The sequence below is a fragment of the Canis lupus genome, chromosome 17, assembly GCF_003254725.2.
Source record: "Canis lupus dingo isolate Sandy chromosome 17, ASM325472v2, whole genome shotgun sequence".
NCBI lineage: Eukaryota > Metazoa > Chordata > Mammalia > Carnivora > Canidae > Canis > Canis lupus.
In genome coordinates this window covers 13,001,440-13,020,274 of record NC_064259.1, presented here as the reverse complement: position 1 = coordinate 13,020,274, position 18,835 = coordinate 13,001,440, and the positions used below count along the sequence as shown (strand labels likewise).

The 18,835-nt window shown below is 37.0% G+C and overlaps 1 protein-coding gene across 1 annotated transcript; it reads left to right on the top strand.

The window, feature by feature from the left end:
• Positions 1 to 6,278: 6,278 nt before the first annotated feature.
• On the top strand, positions 6,279 to 13,918 carry RAD51AP2 (RAD51 associated protein 2). Its single transcript, XM_025454611.3, has 3 exons — positions 6,279 to 9,535; positions 10,092 to 10,172; positions 13,536 to 13,918. Exons 1-3 carry the CDS (start codon positions 6,310 to 6,312, stop codon positions 13,652 to 13,654), a joined length of 3,426 nt encoding a protein of 1,141 aa, XP_025310396.1. The 5' UTR covers positions 6,279 to 6,309; the 3' UTR covers positions 13,655 to 13,918.
• The last annotated feature ends 4,917 nt before the right edge of the window (positions 13,919 to 18,835 follow it).

The following is an 18,835-nucleotide window of genomic DNA, read 5'->3' as shown; positions in this document are numbered from 1 at the left end:
CCTGCCTACCTTGTCTAGAACTGATTTCATGATACTTGAAATTCCTTATATTTATTTCTTAATAGTGCTTATTTTATATATTACTCACTTGATGTTTATTGAACCCAAAAACTAAAAAAAAAAAAACATTGCCTATTGTATGGCAGATCCATATGCTTTAGAAATACAAAGGTACATAAAGTAAATGTATGGTCATATACAATGTTCTAAGTGTCAAGGAGTTATTAATTTAGTGGAGAAGACAGTATATATACAACTAACCATTATATGATTTTTTTTGGAGAGAGCAGCTCTTTTTTATTTTGTATACAATAAAATGGCCGTTTAATAATATTGGTATTTCCCACAGGAATTGTCACTTTAAAATTTAAGCACCAGAAACTTCAAATCTTTCCTGTTTTGTAAACTACTGGAATACACAAACATCTACCATTTTGACATTTATTCATCCATTGTATCTTAATTTTTAAAAAACTGAATATTTAAAATGCACTAAAGAAAATTACTTTCCCCTTTTCTTTTTAGATGAGTGCTCCAAAAGTGGGGTAAATTCAGCTTCCTCACTGTATTTTCTTTTCTTTCTTTTTATGGTCACTCTGGTAACCACTAGAGTCACTGCCTTGGAAAACAGGATCCCGGTCCTGATCTTCTTGCTATTAGATGTCTGAAATGCTATGGAAAAGTGTATGAAAAAATAACTATGTGGATAGGAAAGGGAGGTATTTTTTATTTTTTTATTGTTGTTTTTCTTAAGATTTTTTTTTTTTTTTTTGAGAGACAGAGAGCACAAGCAGTGGAGAGGGGCAGAGGGAGAGGGGGAGGCAGACTCCCTGCTGAGCAGGGAGCCCTACAAGGTGCTCAATCCCAGGACCCCGGGATCATGACCTGAGCTGAAGGCAGACACTTAACCGACTGAGCCACCCAGGCTCCCCAGGAAAGGGAGTTTTATAGAAAATTATAAGCTCAGAGGAATAGAGTGAATGAATGTATCCTTCAAGAATCAGTTTGGGGGCACTGTTCCTTCCTGGGCACCTCCCCTAAGCTTTCAGACTAGGTTTGGTCCCCTCTCTTCAATGCCTGGGTATCCCTCTACTGCAGCACTTACTGTATTATATACTGTAATACACTCATATGTCTGTCTCTTCAGCTATGCTGCAAATTCCTTGAAAAGAAGACTGTGCTTCTTTTCCAATACCTAATACTTAATGAAGTGCCTGCTGCATATAATAGATAATTTTAAATGTCTTCTGAAATCATCATCATCATCAACAACAACAACAAAATGAGCGTGAAACTGCAAGCAGTTTTGTGTTGTCGCAGAGTGTGACAGGCATTGGAGAGGGCAACAGCAAGATGAAGATAAGGCTGGAAAGTAGTGAGGACAAAGTTGTGAAAGGCTGATTAGCCTATATAGAGGGTCATGTATATTATTCTTTTATATGCATATTTCTTGCTAGAATACATTCTTTAGGAGCAAAGGTTATATTTTATGTAATAGTATTTACTTCAGTATAAGGCATACTTCCTTGGACATAATAGATGTTCAGCAAAGGAGAGTTAAATCACCTGAAATGAGAACATCTACTGAAAGTACTTTGAAAATTATGCCATTATTCAGCTGTCAATGATTATTGATTGATAGCAAGGAGTGACTATTCTCTGCTCTAGATAGTGACGAAAGAAACATTCTTTTGGTCCATATTTTTTTCCTGAACCAAACCTATTTCCATTTTTAAATCATAGCACTATGAGCAAACTTAAAATACTGAAATAGATACTTTTTGTTTGTGGCAAATTCTGGATTCTCCACTCATAAAAAAGTATCTGATATGATTAAAACAAACTAATATGGGTTTTTTGGTTGTTTTTTTACATAAGGTTTTTACAATATGTGCTGTCATGAATATAGAGCCTTTCAAATTGTCTGTCTTTGACCTTAGCCAGACAAGATATAAAAAACTACTTGGCTGGCTACAGCTGCAATTCTGTGGTGAGAATTGATTTACATAGTAATGTAGCTAAAGTATTGGAAGATAGAATTTGATTCAGTATGACACTGGTAACTGTTTAACAACTGGCTTTCTAGAAAGGAAGATACAAATAAGGAAACCCTGATTCGTAGTATTTGTTGATTTCAGTGATATAAATACTTCCTTATGGTCTACTCCAAAGTACTCACATAAAATATCAAAAATATGTGGTTGGGAAGAGATGCTGACAATCAGTTCATTTGAACCTGTAGGAGCCAGCCCAACACATTGTTAATTTGATGTTAAAAATAACTATTGTAATTTTAAAAAGTTTAATGCACATCTATTTGCATGTGCAACAGTCATCTAAATGCTTTACATGGTGTATTTCATTTAATTTACACAACAGCCTATAAGATTAGTTCTATTTTATAATCCCCACTTACAGGAATCTGTATTTCAGAAAGGTTAAGCAATTTGCTTACATTACACAGATAGGTAGAAGTGGAGCATAGATTCACACATAGACAATTTGATGCCAAAGCCTATTCACCCACCACGATATTTCTTTCAGGATAAAAAAAATTAGGTTATGGTTAGCATAGTTTCCGCGTTAAATGTATTCATATTTAATGCATATATATATATAATTCTTTAAAAAGTTGAAGTAAATGATAGTTCTATGAATTTGCAATGTCCAACTAAATACTTCTTGTATAACCAGTCAAAACAAAGTGATTAATCTCAGCAGAAAAACTATACAAAAAGGAAAACAATCTAAGTAATTATAAGTTTGTATAATGAAAAAAATGATAGAAATTTTACCATTTTGAAATCTTAAAAAGATTTCTTGAGGGAAGGTTAATTGAAAAGAATCACAATTATTTTTTTAAAAGAGCTGTTATTTACGATTGCATGAATTCCAAAACTAATAGACTCTTGCTTTTATTTCAGCAGCAAAGAGTGTTTTAATAGATGCAGAAAATTTATTAGAACATCAAATGGATGTTGTAAATAGCTGAACATTCCCACTTGGTTTTCTAACACTGAGGGCTCAAGAAAAAGGTTATTTTTGACTGGCTAAATGTGCAGAAAATGTAATAGTACATTAATAAGGTAAGATTTTAAAATGAAAAAGAAGAGAGAGCAGATAAAACTGTGAGTGTCTAAAAAGACAAGATGGCTCTAAACTTTGGCATCACTTTAGAAGATTTCAAAGTAAGACCTGCCACTACCCTTAAGGCAAATAGACAAGTAAGTATGGCCAAGGCTGAAATTGTGAGAGGGCCTTATGTACTGGGGGAAAGGTCAGAACTTTAGCACTGCAGGAAAGCAAGTTGTGTTTTGGAAGTAGACATAAGCTGAAAAACCAGTTTGGAGATAAACTATAAAGAATGTTGTATGCCCAGCTGAAGAGCATGTATTTTATTCTGTAAGTACCAAAGAATCTAAAGAAGTTCTTACAGAAGTAATAATAGGATTAATATTTTAAGACAAAAAGCCTTATGGTAGTGTTGGGTAGAAGTTGAGGGGAGATGAATAAAAGGATTAATTTATTACGGTATTCTCAGACGTGATAAAGGCCTAGAATAAAGCTGAGATACTATGGGTAAAGAATGAGAATTAATTTCAGGGTTATGTTTGATGTAAAATTAACAAGATTTGGTGAATGTCTACATTCGGGTTGGATTTGGGAGAAAGTGAAAAAGAGAAAAAGTTAAGAACATGAAGAGTTTCTAGGTTAGGAAATTGGGTAGGTAACGATGTTATTAATGATAACTGAGAATAAGGTGATGATTTATAATTTGAAGTATTTGCACATACACTGTATCATTTAAGATTATATTTATATTATAAATGACCATTAAAGCTTTGCTGAACGGTTAACTGCACATATGGATATACATGCCATCATGGTTTTCCAAAATATTTTCCCACCTAGTGCTTTTTAGTGACTTGGTAAATGAGTTATTTATGTTACAACCGTATTTGTTCTATTTATTTATTTATTTATTTATTTATTTATTTATTTAACCATATTTGTTTTAAATATTTTTAACAATGATGGTATTTTCTTCTCTAACCTCTGTATTTGGTTTAAGTTTTTGTGTTAGTGGTTCTTATTAAGTCTTTAAGAACTATTTATTATCTTGTCAGTCCGGAAGTTTCAGGTTTAGCATATTTATACATCATTTATGTAATTTATTAAAAGACATAAGAGAAAAACTGCCTCATCAAACATCAGGTCCTACCATTAAACTTAAAAGATGTTAAAACTGGTAATATTTAAAGTCAGGCTATATATATTAGTCCTTAAACAATCCATAGTTTTTAAGTAATAGTGTGATGGAGATCTAAAAAAGAGTGTGTTTTTAGAAAACTAGTAAGACGAGGAAACAAACACCAAATTACAGATCAATCTAGAATCACCAAGCTATGGCATTAAATAGGAAGCTTGTTCTTGGGGTACCTCCCTGGTTCAGTTGGTAGAGCATGCAACTCTTGATCTCGGGGCCGTAAGTTTGAGCCCCACGTTAGGGACAGAGTTTACTTAAAAAAAAAGGAAGCAAGCAAGCAAGTTCCCAATATTATGTTAGCGCACAGTTAGCTAATAAGCGAGTTGGTCCTCATGGGCTGATCACAAGCATGAAACAGATTGCATTAGTATGGAATGCAGAATTGTGGAAAGCCTGAGGTTAAAAAAAAAAAAAAAAAAGGAATGGAATTCGAGATACATAGAAGTAGGGCTTGGAGAACTCACTGATGCAAATTTGAACAACTGCCCTGTTCTCATTGTTAGTGTGGATGAAGTGCTTATACTGCAAGGCTCTCTACAAATTTAAGCAAATATTTCTCTGGAGGAATTTACAAGCTAAAATAATAGCAAATGCCAGAACTGGAATCACAATATATTTAAGAGTATTTACAAGACAAGAGGCTGATGAACATCTCATTACCTAAAGTAGTAAGCTAGTCCTATCTTGCCATATATGCTCACTTTGGTTCTAAAATTAGGATTCCTCTTGTATGTTATTGTGGTTTTTACGAATTTTTACCAGAGAACATAAACCTGACCAACTCCGAAACAATCTCAAGGGGAGTGAGGTTTTTGATGATTGAACAGTAATCACAAGTTTCTTAATAAACATGTATATAATAATAATATTTTGAAAACCATTTTCTTTTTTATAGGATTATGTAATTGAAAAAAAAATCAGAACTGACTTGAAATAACAAATTATTCCCAAGGCAGAAAAAAAAAAAAGAGAAAAATAATATCCACACAATTTATTAGGTAGGAGTCGGAACTGTATCATTATTTATGATTAAAAACCTGGAATAGGGGCAGCCTGGGTGGCTCAGCGGTTTAGCGCTGCCTTCAGCCCAGGGCCTGATCCTGGGGACCGAGGATCGAGTCCCATAACGGGCTCCCTGCGTGGAGCCTGCTTGTGTCTCTGCTTCTCTCTCTCTCTCTCTCTCCCTCTCGGTCTCTCATGAATAAATAAATAAAATCTTAAAAAAAAAAAAAAAAACACCTGGAATAGTTGAAACATACACTTTTTATCTTTAAGTTATTTTATCCACAATATTGGGGACGGAAACCCCACAGCACACATGAAAACGATTTCTCCTCAGTTTTGGAGCGATTAATAATTATCTGGATAATTATTTCCACATTTCCCCCTCCTGAAATATTCAGATAGTTAGATACCAATGCCTTCTTGCCCCTAAACGCACTTAATTAGTGAGGTGGAAATCTGATTTCAAATGCCACCGGGATGAGTAAGAGCATTTTTAAAAGTTTTTCCAGACACAGAGTAATTTGGTCCGGGGCTCACAAAAACCACACTGTTTTTTTTGTTTTTTTTTTTTCTTTTCTGGAGAAGACGCTCCAGATCAACTGTGGCGAAGCCGCTTCTGAGGAGAACAGAATCTTAGAATTTTAAAAACAAAGTCGTCTGCGTTCTCTAACGTAGAGATTCTTTTTCCCCTTAATTCTACCAGAGGGAAGAAAATATTTAGAACAGCTATAGTCCCGGCACCGGCAAGAGGCGCTAAAAATAAACGCCGTAACGGCTCGGGAGGCTCCGTGCTTTGAGGGAGAGGCGACCGGAGCTCGCGGATTTAAGGAAGCGAGGGGGCGGCGCCGGAGGGCTGGGGGCGTGTCGGGGGCGTGTCGGGGGCGGGGCTTCCCCTGAGGCTGGGGCCGAAGTCCGCCTCAGGGGGCGTGTCGGGGGCGGGACCGGGGCGAGGGGCGGGGCTGAGGAGGAGCCGCCCGGAACCCGCTGAAAGACCAGCCCCCACCAGAACGCGGGGCAGAGGACCTCCGCCCGCCGTCATGTCGCTGTCGCGCTGCGCGGCGCGGGGCGCCCAGCTCGGGGAGGCTGATTCCCGCGTAGCGCCTCCCGGGGACCCTGATGATGCCCCACCCCCCAGTAGTAAGCGGCCCCGTCTACAGGGGCCCGGCAGTGCCTCTGAGGGGGAGTGGAGGCTCCCTTCGGCACCTCGCTTGTCTGAGGCGGAAAAAGTCTGGCCGTCGCCGCGCAGAGCCTTCAGGGCGCCGCTTGTGTCAGCTGCCGCGCTTCTGGATCCCTCCACGGACGCGCGTGCGGGGAGCCCAGTCAGTGGGGCGCACGTGTGTAACCTGGCGAGGTGCCAGGACGGCAAGCGTGAGAAGAGCAGTCGCGTGCAGCCTCTGCCCTCAGCACGTCCAGATGGGGGCGTGAGGGCTCCCGGAGGGTCTCGTGAGGCGGGGCCGCGCGGCCCCGAGGCCCAGGGAGGGCCGCTTCCGTCCGCCGCCGCCGCGCGCTGTGTCCCTGGAGGCGCGAAAAGGGCGGATGGAGGACAGTACTCGGTCCGAGGGAGAGACGGCGTTCAGGAAGGCCGCGGTTACGTAAAACAGACAGAAAACCTATTCTTGGGTATTACCCTCTGCAGGGAAATCAAATCAACGTGTCATGACACGAAGAGCAGGTGTCGAGCCGACACTGTTAGGCCAGCAAATAGGAAAGAAAATAACGTTTCCGCATCTACGTTACATGTATCGAAATCTCCAAACCAGCCCAGCATGGAAATTGCCAGACCCAGCTATTTTAGAGATCGCAGCACAATAAGTATCCCTGAGTTTCCAACGGATTTAAATAGCAAAATGTCCTCTGTCTATTTAAAGGGAATTGCAAAGAAAGAGAATGACAAAAACGAGGCATATGTTAGGGATTTCACAAACATTTACTGGTCCCAAAATAGACCTGATGTTAAGAAGCAAAAGTTACAGGATGGTAAAAACATTGCGGATGCCGAGGGAGAAAATATTTTTTCTGCATGCTATGAAAGTAACCACCAGTCACTCAGCAACCAAAATATTTGTGTGAGAAAAGAAGACTTGATCAGTTTCAACTACTATAACCACAGTAGCATCAAATCTGATGTAACAGGCTCCGAAAAGAGTATCACTAGGATACTAGGGAATGCAAACTCGAAAGAAGCAGAAACATGCTTGGACATTGACGTGTTTACCAGATTAGAGAAATCTCAGAGCCGGGACTATGACATTAAACACGTTTTGGAAAAGAGGGAAGGTTGTCTGGTTATAGAAACTTACAAGACTCAAAGTGAAAATGTTAAAAAAACTGGAGAAAAATCGAATTTTCTACAATTATTAGAAATAGGTCTTTTAAGCAAAGAAGGTTATCACCATGCAGATGCCATAAATACATGTGAAAAACAATTAAAGCCTCTCAAGATTGGAACACTTGGTAGCCAAAATGCTTTAATGATTTTTTTCGGGTTAAAGGGTGAAGGAGAAAATAATAATATGGTAGAGTTAAGATATTATACGGCACAAGAAGGCTCTCATTTAGGCAATATTTTTGAGAGTCTCATTATGGCAATTTTTTATTTGCGTGAAAATATTTCAGGAAATCGAAAAGGTGACAATATTTTAACCTGGTATGAAATTTTCAAAGATAAGAGACAAATTAGTCTTCAAAATCTAATAACTAAGACTATGAATGTCAATAGAAAGAATATGTTAAGCATACATTTGCAAACCAGTGTCTCAAAACCTCTAAATAGTATATTGAAAACCAACATAGCTTCTTTGCTTAATAGCTTTGACTCTTTAAAAAGAATTGAAAATGGTTCTAAATTAGAGGAGAAATGCATTGCCAAGTCGATAATGCCTTTGCATTATTCAAAAAATATTCTAGAGGAAAATCATACTGTAAATCTAGGAAGGATTTCAACTTTTTCAAGACAATTAGGAGATATGAAACCTATATTAGAAAAAAGAAAGTTATTTAAAAGTGATCAAATTTTTGAAGAATGTAAGAAAAAACCCATAAATTCTTTCATTCTGACAACTAAAAACAAACCTTTTCCAACTTTTGAAACATACAAAAAAATTCCTCTTTCAATGGATTTTGATGACGGGGATGAAATTTCTTTGACAAAAGAAATTTATGAGACTAAGAATTGTCCTGAACAATTTACAAATGACGAAAATTGGGCTCACCGTAGTCCTAATACTGTTGAAACACTTAAGTCTAGTTCTATATTTAAACGGAACAGCCACAGATATACTAATGAAAAATTTTATAAAATAAATATGTACAATCAAAATTTAGATATTGAAAGAAAACTGGAGCGTAATAAGATAAGTAGCTTTAATTTTAAGTGCCTATTTGAAGATTTCTTCAATACTAGGCAACAGGCCATACCAACAAACCACAATGTAAAACATAGTGAACAAACCAATCCTAGGAGTGTAACTGAATTGCTAAATTTTGGGAGCTTGCAAAGTGAGACCAAAGAAAAAAAACATGACTCCATTTTGAAGGCAGAAGCAAATGAAACGGCACAAAGTTTAACAAACAGTGTTGAAGTTAACAAAGACACTAAGGTGGAAAAGGAAGAGAAAAATAATTTTTACTCAATGGATGGCACGTTTTCTGTGCAACCAGTTTCACTAATGAGTAAAGTGAATGCGGAAGAAACTAAGTATGTTCATCAAAATAATGAAGCTGATAGAAATGAAGATGAGGGTGTTTTGCAAGAAAGTGAGTTAGCTAATTCAAAGCACTTTCATCCAAAGAATGACTCTTCAGAATGTGTTATTCATCAATTTGAAACTGATTTGAGTCTAGGGAACAATGAATGTTTTCAGGACTTAAATGCTGAGTGTTTATCAACAGAAGCTCTGACAATAGCAAACGATTTTGAGATGAAGAGTAAATTTGATTTAGTACTTGCAGAACTTCATATGTTTCATGAAATCAGTCAGGAAAGCAAAAATCTAAGCGCTGTAGGAACACACAATGGGCAAGAGATTTACTTTAGAGAAAATAACGATATTAAGGAGGTAAAAGTGGAGATAAAAAAAGATTTGCCAACGGTTACAGTCCACAAAATATGTGAGTCTTCTTTGCTCTGTGATACTCCTAAGAGACACCAAAGTTCATTTAAATGGGAAAGAGCACCGGATCACGGAGAACAGGAAGTTCCAAATGAATATAGCCGTCCAAGAACATTGGACGAAGAATTGCTTTATCCCATTTCCAAGGAAGGTATGAAATTAGTTTTAAATGTTTTTTCCTTGGGACTCCTGGGTGGCTCAGTGGTTGAGCATCTGCCTTTGGCTCAGGTCACGGTCCCGGGGTCCTGGGATCGAATCCCACATCGGGCTCCCCTGCATGGAGCCTGCTTCTCCCTCTGCCTGTGTCTCTGCCTCTCTCTGTGTGTCTCTCATGAATAAGTGAATAAAGTCTTTAAATAAAATAAAATGTTTTTTTTTTTCTCATGATAAAAAACTTGCTGCTTTTGTTTCTGGATAGGCCAATAATATAATTTTGTGAACAAAGGAGAGAGGAGTAAAGAGTAAGACAGTATTTACTGACGCACATTATTTTCCTATGAAAGGCTGTTCAAACATTAAATAATATCCTGAAGTAGAAGGTCACAAGTGATGAAATTTTTAAAAGGAGCCTTGATGATTCCTGCTTCATGTATCTCAATATGAGAAGCCAATAGGAGGAAACATTTTTGAGACAATAATTTGTTGATGGTATTAACATTTTATGTAAAAGTTGCTTTTTGCTGTAACGTATTGATTTTTATTTTCAGACTGCGAGAAACCTTCACCTAAAAGGTCTGCTTTTTTCTCCGATGAACTTGAGGAAAAATTTAATTATTTGCTGAAGGGAGGTAAGATTTTTGGTTATTTTCTAGAATACCTTCTGAGATGATTATTGCATTTTGTATTTTTAGCATGAGGAGAGTATACTCAGGTTGTTAGAATATAAATACAAAGATGTAGCACTTTTGTAACCATTAATAGTTTACGGATGCAAATTCTGATAGTTAAAAATCAGCTAAAAATTAAAATGCCATTTAGAATATTCCTGGGGAGTGTGCTCTACAAAACTGTTTCAATATTTGCAGTGATGCATTGCAGCAACTTTGTGATGAAGACAGGTATTGTGTGTGTCTGATACACACATCTAATGTGTGTAACATTAACTGGCAAAACCAAAAAAGACATTTATCTAAGATAGATTATCACTGATGAGATGTTACTCCCAATTACATATTTATTTATCTAGATTCTCCAGTCTTTAAATATTATGGGGCTCTCTATATGGATATTTTATTTAGTAATTAAAAATTATTATCATTTAGGGGCACCTGAGTAGCTCAGTGGTTGAGCGTCTGCCTTCAGCTCAGGTTGTGATCCCTGGATCCTGGGATTGAGTCCTGCCTCTGGGTCCCTTCAGGGAGCCTGCTTCTCTCTCTGCCTATGTCTCTGCCTCTCTGTGTCTCTCATGAATAAATAAATAAAATCTTTAAAAAAATTATCATTTAGATATTTAAAAAATTTTTAAAGATTTTTAAAAAATGTATTTATCTTAATTAATATTAATTCCATTCCTTGGAAGACCAAAAGCCCCTAGGTAGTTTCTTCTCCCCTGAATAAAGGGAAGGATTGAGAGAACAACACTCTATGATACTCCAAGCAAAGTCTGGAAAGGATATGGGTTGTTTCTTCTAGGACAAACTGAAAGGAAGAGATTGGGTTTAGGAATGTATTTTGAAAGAGAAAGGAAGAACATTAGGGATCACATACTCATATTGTCATCATGGTCACAATTGTGGTAGTGAAATGGCTATATGAGGAAAATTGAAGTATGTGCAGAAATTGGAACAGAAATGTTATATTTGTTGGGAATATCTGAACCCATAATAACTCTATTGTACCTTCACCAGGAAAAGAGCCTCATCATGAAATATGAAAAATAATACAATAGCCAGAATTATTTAGTACTGTGTTAGGACAGTCATCTTGGATTTGGTTTCAAAGTGTGTAAAAAATGGAGTGATTTTCCTGAGACTTGGGAAAATTCATATTGTGAGGGAAAAGTTGGGAAATTGTGGGGAGTGTGGCTAGTAAACATGGACTATTTCTGCCTGGGTGGAGTGGATGCCTGCTTATGCCAGGTGGTTTTAAAGGCATTGGGAAAGGGCTGGTTCCCCAGTGGTGCTGAAATGTTTTTGATACCTACAAACTTACCATGATGCCTCCAGTTAAATGTCTACCAGTAATGTCTCCAGTGCATCCTGGTTCTTTCTTTCTCCTTTCTCTGTTTTTTTTTTTGTTGTTGTTTTGTTTTGTTTTGTTTTGTTTTAAGATTTTATTTACTTATTCTTAGAGAGAGAGAGACAGAGAGAGAGAGGCAGAGACACAGGCAGAGGGAGGAGCAGGCTCCATGCAGGGAGCCCCACATAGGACTCATCCCAGGACCCAGGGATTATACTCTGAGCTGAAGGCAGATGCTCAATCACTGAGCCACCCAGGCGTCCTTTTATGACTTTTTTTTTCTTTTATGACTTTTTAAAACTGATTTTTAAACTTATTTTAAGATCAATTAGTTAACATAACACTGATTTTTTTTTTATTTTTTTTTTTATTTATTTATGATAGTCACATAGAGAGAGAGAGAGAGAGAGAGGCAGAGACACAGGCAGAGGGAGAAGCAGGCTCCATGCACCGGGAGCCCGACATGGGATTCGATCCCGGGTCTCCAGGATCGCGCCCTGGGCCAAAGGCAGGCGCCAAACCGCTGCGCCACCCAGGGATCCCATAACACTGATTTTTAAAACGAATAATTTCTGGCAGTGTGCTTGAATGTTTAGAATCGTTAACTAATACAAAGTAATGAATCAATCTGGTGTACAATAATAAGAAAAGGGATCACAATTTATTTACAAGAGGTAGAAAATCCAAGGAGATGAAGAAGCATATCCTCAAAGCCACAACTAGGTGTCTGTTTAAGGGCATATGCTTTGCAAAGGCCTGTTGTTGATACAAATTGGTTTGGTGATTTCCTATGCATTGCAAAATTACCAGAAGTATCCGTCATATTGGACCATGAAAGAGGAAAGCTATTCTTTGAAAAATTAATCAAATAGACTAATCATGGCTTTGTTCTGAAATAATAATCTCATAATGAAGAAGTCCACTTAGCATAAATTGCTGAAATTATCTAATTTGTGAACAAATCTAGTGTATCAGAAATGATCCAACAATATTGTTTTATTTGGACAATCCCTTTTTCTTTAAAAACTGAAAAAATTAGTAATATGCTTTTTCTCTTATTTTTCTAATTCACTTTATCCTTTTAATGTTGAAAAAGTATCATAAACTGATTTATAGCTACTTTTCTGGTAAGTTGTTTTCTCCCTATTTATATATAGTTAAACTTTGTATTTTATTTCATTAATATTTACATAGATAAACACACAGATTGGTTCAGCTTAGTAGAAATTATGCTGTTTATCTTTTGTTAGAATTATTATTAGGTTGAATACACCATTTTATTCAAATGTGCTATTATATTAAGGTTCATACTAATTCCTTAAAGCTGGCTTAAAGCTTGATACATTCTTAGCTTTACATTTGGACCTCACTATTTTTTTAAATGCATTCTGAAAATTAGAGGAATTTTTGTATTTCAGTGTCAAGAATATTTAATCCAATGTGTTTGGTCAACCCATTGTTGTCCATGAAATGTTTTGAACTTTGTTGAGTATGATAATATGATGTTAAATAAAAATTTCAAAATCAGAGCCCTCCCTTTACTCATAATAGATGAAATACATTTGTACACTATTATTTATAATAATCTTTATTAGAAGCCAAATGAAATCATTAACAGGATAGCTTACTGTAGCTTACTGTTTAGCTTCTAATAGTAAAATAATTTGGTTTTTAAAGCTACAACATCAAGCTAACTGTCTAGTTTTGTTATTGTTGTTAAGTCAGACTGCCTGACTGGAATGCTGATTTTATTTAGTTGCTATTTTATGTGGGTAAGTCACTTAACTTTTTTTGTGCTGAGGCTTTCATATTTTAAAAATGGAGATTAAGTAAAGGATTAAGTAAACTAATTCAGTTAAAGCACTCAGTGACAGTAAATGTTGTTAGATGATGATAAGTAAGTAAAACTTTTTAAGCTAAGAAACCACAAGTAATTTTTATTCCTCATGCACTTTTATTGTCTTGTATTTTAGGTAGTAATTTTTCACATGGGATTTCAAGAGTACTACCTCTTAAGACATGCAGTCGACCAATCAGAATTGGTTTGTCAAGAAAAGCTAAGCTTAAACAACTTCATCCCTATCTGAAATAAATGTTTGAGAACTTAAAAGAAGACGCTGGACTTTAATATTTCAAAACATTTCACAAAATTTATAAATCTTTTGTCTGTTACTTTGGTTAAATGCTTTCTCCAAGATTGAGAGTTTTGAGCTTTATTTTATTATGAAGTATGGAGAGGGTTTGTGTGTGTATGTGTGAATGATCTAATTACCTTTATTTGTTATAAAATATTTCATTGATGTTTTCATATTATATTACAATACATACATTAAAGGCTTTACATGATCTCATAAAACATGTCAACTTATTATTTTTCATGATATACGTGTATAATGCTTTTATGGAGAAGAGTGATAACCTTTATAGGTTTTCTCAAAAGGATCTGTAATTCATAAAAAGGTAGCAAAGCATTGCTTTAATCCACTTCCCTTATTTTTCAAGTGAAAAATGAGGTGCAAAGATAATGGGTTTTTTAAGGACCAAAATTAGTGTCAGGACTGGGACAGAGGCACTCCCTGAAGAATTCTTTCCTACTTTTCTCTGCATTCACTTTATAATTTTTATTTCTCCCCCTAGAGTCTATCTTTGGCCCCAGAATAGAATTAGGATTGTGTAGTTAATACCTACTCTTAACTTATTCACTCAAAAAAACAGCTATATCTTAATACTACCATGTGTTAAGCTCAGAGATAGAATATAGAAGAAAACATGTATAAGATCCTGCCTTATGGAACTTATTTTCTCTGCTTGAGATTGGTGAAGAAATGGCGAACATACATAATTTAAAGGTAGCCATCAGTAGAATAATACTTTTCAAAACACTATACAGAGAAGTAACAATAAAATGGATTACTTAACAAAAAGTAAGGAAAAAAGGAGGCATCAAGGAAACATTAAAAATCAAAGCATACAATACAGAAGGGAGACTAAATGTATCAATTCACAAAACATATGTGACTGGATTAAATTATCTTATTACAAGCCATGGTTTTAAATACACTAAAAATATCTCAAGCTCAGCTGTATTCTTTAATTACCACTCTCCAACCATATGCTTTCCAACTTCAATATCTTGCTCTGATTTCTTTTTTCCCCCGTAGAACTCACCACCTTCTCAAACACCATAAATATCTTGCTATAATGAATGCAAGTTCCTTGAAGGCAAGATTGTTTCCTCTCCACCTACTAATAGATCCCAAGAACTTACAAGTACCTGCCCTTTGTGAGTATCCATAAAATATGGAATGAATGAATGAATTTCTACACCAGCTCATAATGCTTTTGTCCTTTTGAATTCCTTTTTTAAAGATTTTATTTACTTGAGAGAGAGAGAGAAAGCAAGCAAGCAAGCAAGCATAAGTGGAGGGAGAGGCAGAGGAAGAAGCAGATTCTCCGCTGAGCAGGAAGGAGCCACCCTGAGATTCTGACCTGAGCGGAAGTCAAATGCTTAAACTACTGGGTCACCTAGGGGCCCCCTTTAGAATTCTTAATAGTTTATGACATTGGGCAAGTCGTCCTATCTAAAAAGGGGATAATACGGACGTCTCTGTGGCTCAGTGGTTAAGCATCTGCCTTCAGCTGAGGGCATGAGCCCTGAGCCCTGAGAATTGAGTACCGCATCAGGCTCCCTGCATGGAGCCTGCTTCTCCCTCTGCCTGTGTCTCTGCCTCTCTCTCTCTGTGCCTCTCGTGAAATAAACAAAATAAATAAAATCTTAAAAAAATAAAATGGGGATAACAAAAGCTCATGGGGTCATTGTGAAGTTTAAATGAGCTAATATACCTTATATATTTATAATAGCTCTGATACTTGGTAACTTCTCAATAATGAATTATAATGTTCTGACACATAGTTACTACTCATTGATTAATAACTATTTAGAGTGGTTGACATTTTCTTGAAAATTTTTTTGAACAATGAATTAGACTAGTTCCAGGAATATGCCTATTCTTGGAGTCTTATGAAAATGTTTCTGTTACTTTTTTCCTACAAGGGTCCTCATCTATCTCATTTTTCTTCTTTTTATAAGCCCCATTTGGATTTTTTTCTTTTATCTTTATACAAGGCAGATCTCATCACAAAAGATTTATCTGGACAAACCATGGTCCTTCTTCCCTTTCTCTATTGCTGTGTATGAATATTGAATTTTGTTCTCCTATCTATTTCTCAAAGGCAAAATTATGTGCTTCCAGTCTTCTTTTTAATATTTAGGAGCCTTTTATAGATACTTCCATCCTTTCTTTAATTAAATGGTGTAGAAACTTAACAAAATGGAGTTTTTTGGGAATAGAAGAGAATTGCAATTCAAGACATGCATGCTATGGCAAAATTATAGGCAAGTCTGGAGAACAGAGGCAAGAAACACTGTTTTATAGAGGAAAGAGAGAAGTTGGAAGGGGCTATCAAACAAAAAGTACACAGGGATAACTGGGAAGTCAAAGTGTAGTGGCTTTTCTTTTCTTAAAGATTTTATTTATTTATTCATGAGGCACAGAGAGAGAGAGAAAGGCAGAGACACAGGCAGAGGGAGAAGCAAGCTCCATGAGGGAGCCTGACGTGGGACTTGATCCCCGGTCTCCAGGATCACGCCCTGAGCTGAAGGCGGCGCTAAACCGCTGAGCCACCCGGCTGCCCTGTAATGGCTTTTTATTGGCAAGTTGTGGCTGTCTCTTCTTGGCTAGGCTTTTTTTTTTTTTTTTTTTAAGATTTATTTATTTATTTATGATAGACACAGAGAGAGAGAGAGAGAGAGAGAGAGAAAGAGAGAAAGAGAGAGAGAGAGAGAGAGAGAGGCAGAGACACAGGCAGAGGGAGAAGCAGGCTCAATGCCGGGAGCCTGATGCGGGACTTGATCCTGGGACTCCAAGATCACGCCCTGGGCCAAAGGCAGGCGCCAAACCGCTGAGCCACCCAGGGATCCCCTCTTGGCTAGGCTCTTGTTGGCAAGGAGAAAATTTTTCTTCCTCCTACAAGGGTAGTAAAATACAGGCTTCTCTCCATTGGGAATACAAAATATGCTCTTACTGTTGAGATTCACAATTGATAACCAGGAGTAAGGCATAAAGGATCTTTCCCTTCTGGCCTCCTTACTCTCTCTCTCTCTCTCTCTTTTTAAGATTTCTTTATTTTACAGAGAGAGAGAGAGTAGAGGAAGAGCACAGTGGAGGGAATGGCAGAGGGAGAGACTCTCAAGCAGTCTCCCTGCTGAGCATGCAGCCTGCTGTGAGGCTGGATCCTGAGACCCATGAAATCATGACCTGAGTGGGAACCTAGTTGGTCACTTAACCAACCGAGCCACCCAGGCACCCCACTGACTCCATTTTAACTGAGGTTTCCTTTATTCAGTTTCACAAAACTTATAACCACTGCTAGTTTTGTCATACTCTGAACTATGTGTAAGTTTATGCTCCTCACACCTTGGGGAAGACTACATCTCTCCAAATGCAAAATTCGCTCCTGCTAGTATTATTACTTAAGCACCCCTTCCTCCAGTACTTCCTATCCAAACACACGTTTATGCACACACAAACAGACATCACCTTCCCCTTCCTGCCTAGTTCTGGGAGTTCTTGTCTCTGGAATTAGAAAATTGGAGGATAGGAGGGGAGGTAACATTTTAGCTCTTAACATTTTGTGTCTTTTTTTTTTTTTTTTTAAGATTTTGTTTATTCATGAGAGACAGAGACAGAGAGAGGCAGAGACACAGGCAGAGGGAGAAGCAGACTTCCTGCAAGGAGCCGGATGTGGGACCCGATACTGGATCCTGGGATCATGGCCTTAGCCGAAGGCAGACGCTCAACCACTGAGCGACACCCAGGTGTCCCTGTTTTTGTGTCTTTATAGCCAGGTTTGGAGAGGCTGCACTGGGGGCTTTTGGCAGAAGACATTTTTCATTGAAATCCATTCTCCTTCCACTTTGTTCTTTTCATCTTTGTTTGTAAAATGTAAAAGTTGAATGCTTTCAGATCAGAAGAAAAATATTCAAAGGATGGAAAGCCACTTAAAAAATAGTTGCTTTTATTTAACATTAGAATAAATCTCTGTGCTACTTCAGTTTAAAATAACAAGCTTCTGGAGGTATAACAGTGAGCATGAGAAAGAAAAGCAGAGCATTGTATTATATCAACTTGAAAAAGTTGATAGTACCTGAAGTATAAAAAATGAGTTAATATCCATTTAATCTTACTTAGTTAAGCAAATTGTAAAACAAAATGTGTAGTGAAGCTGATCTTTAGTTCCATTTAAATTGCCACATAAAAGGATATTTAGAGAGTCAGCCATCATTTTGGGAAATTTTTTAAATAACACAGACATCACACACATACATAGGCATACAATGATTTGTGGCGGTGTATACTACTAAAAAATGATCCTTTGGGCTGAGAGGACTAGGATATAAAGATGTCAGAAGGGTTCCATATCATAGTTTTTTCACTTTGTGTAAAATACATAATTGTTTGAAACTACGCTTACCAGATACTCCTATTTCATGTGCTTTTTGTTTGTTTGCTTTTAAAGCACAGGCAGTTGCTAAAACAGCAAATTCTTAAGAAATAGTCCTAAACTATTCTGTCTATCTAGGCTACGGGCAAAGAATAAACTCATGATCTAAAGTCTCTATGACTATAATATTTCTGTAATTTTATTAATTTTTGCAATTTTGAAGTACATATGATTTTTTTTTTTAAAGGGAAGTATGGGGTGGGGTGCCTGGATGACTCAATTGGTTGAGTGACCCCACTCTTGGTTTCAGCTCAGGTCATGATCTCAGGGTTGTGGCATCAAGCCCCAAGTCTGGCTCTGTGCTAAGCAGAGATTCTTTCCCTCTGCCCCTCGCCCTGCTTATGCTCACTTGCTTACTCTCTCTCTCAAATAAATAAATAATAAATAAATAAATAAATAAATAAGTAAATAAATAAATAAATAAAATCTTTTTTAAAAAAGGGAAGTACTGGAACTTGTTCCCTGTACTTGACTCATAACTGTGTATTGCGCATCTCTGCTGTGATGTCTAAATAGGTGTCTCAAACTTAACCCAAACTCTTCCTCCAGGGCTTTTCATTTCAGTGAATGGTCACCTCATTCATTCAGTTACTCAGCTTAGAAATCTTGGAGTCATCCTTGACACTTTTTTTTTTTCTCATAACCTGTAGCTGACCCATGAGCAAATCCTGTTAGTTAGTTTCTCTTGCCAGGATGATTGCAACAGAGT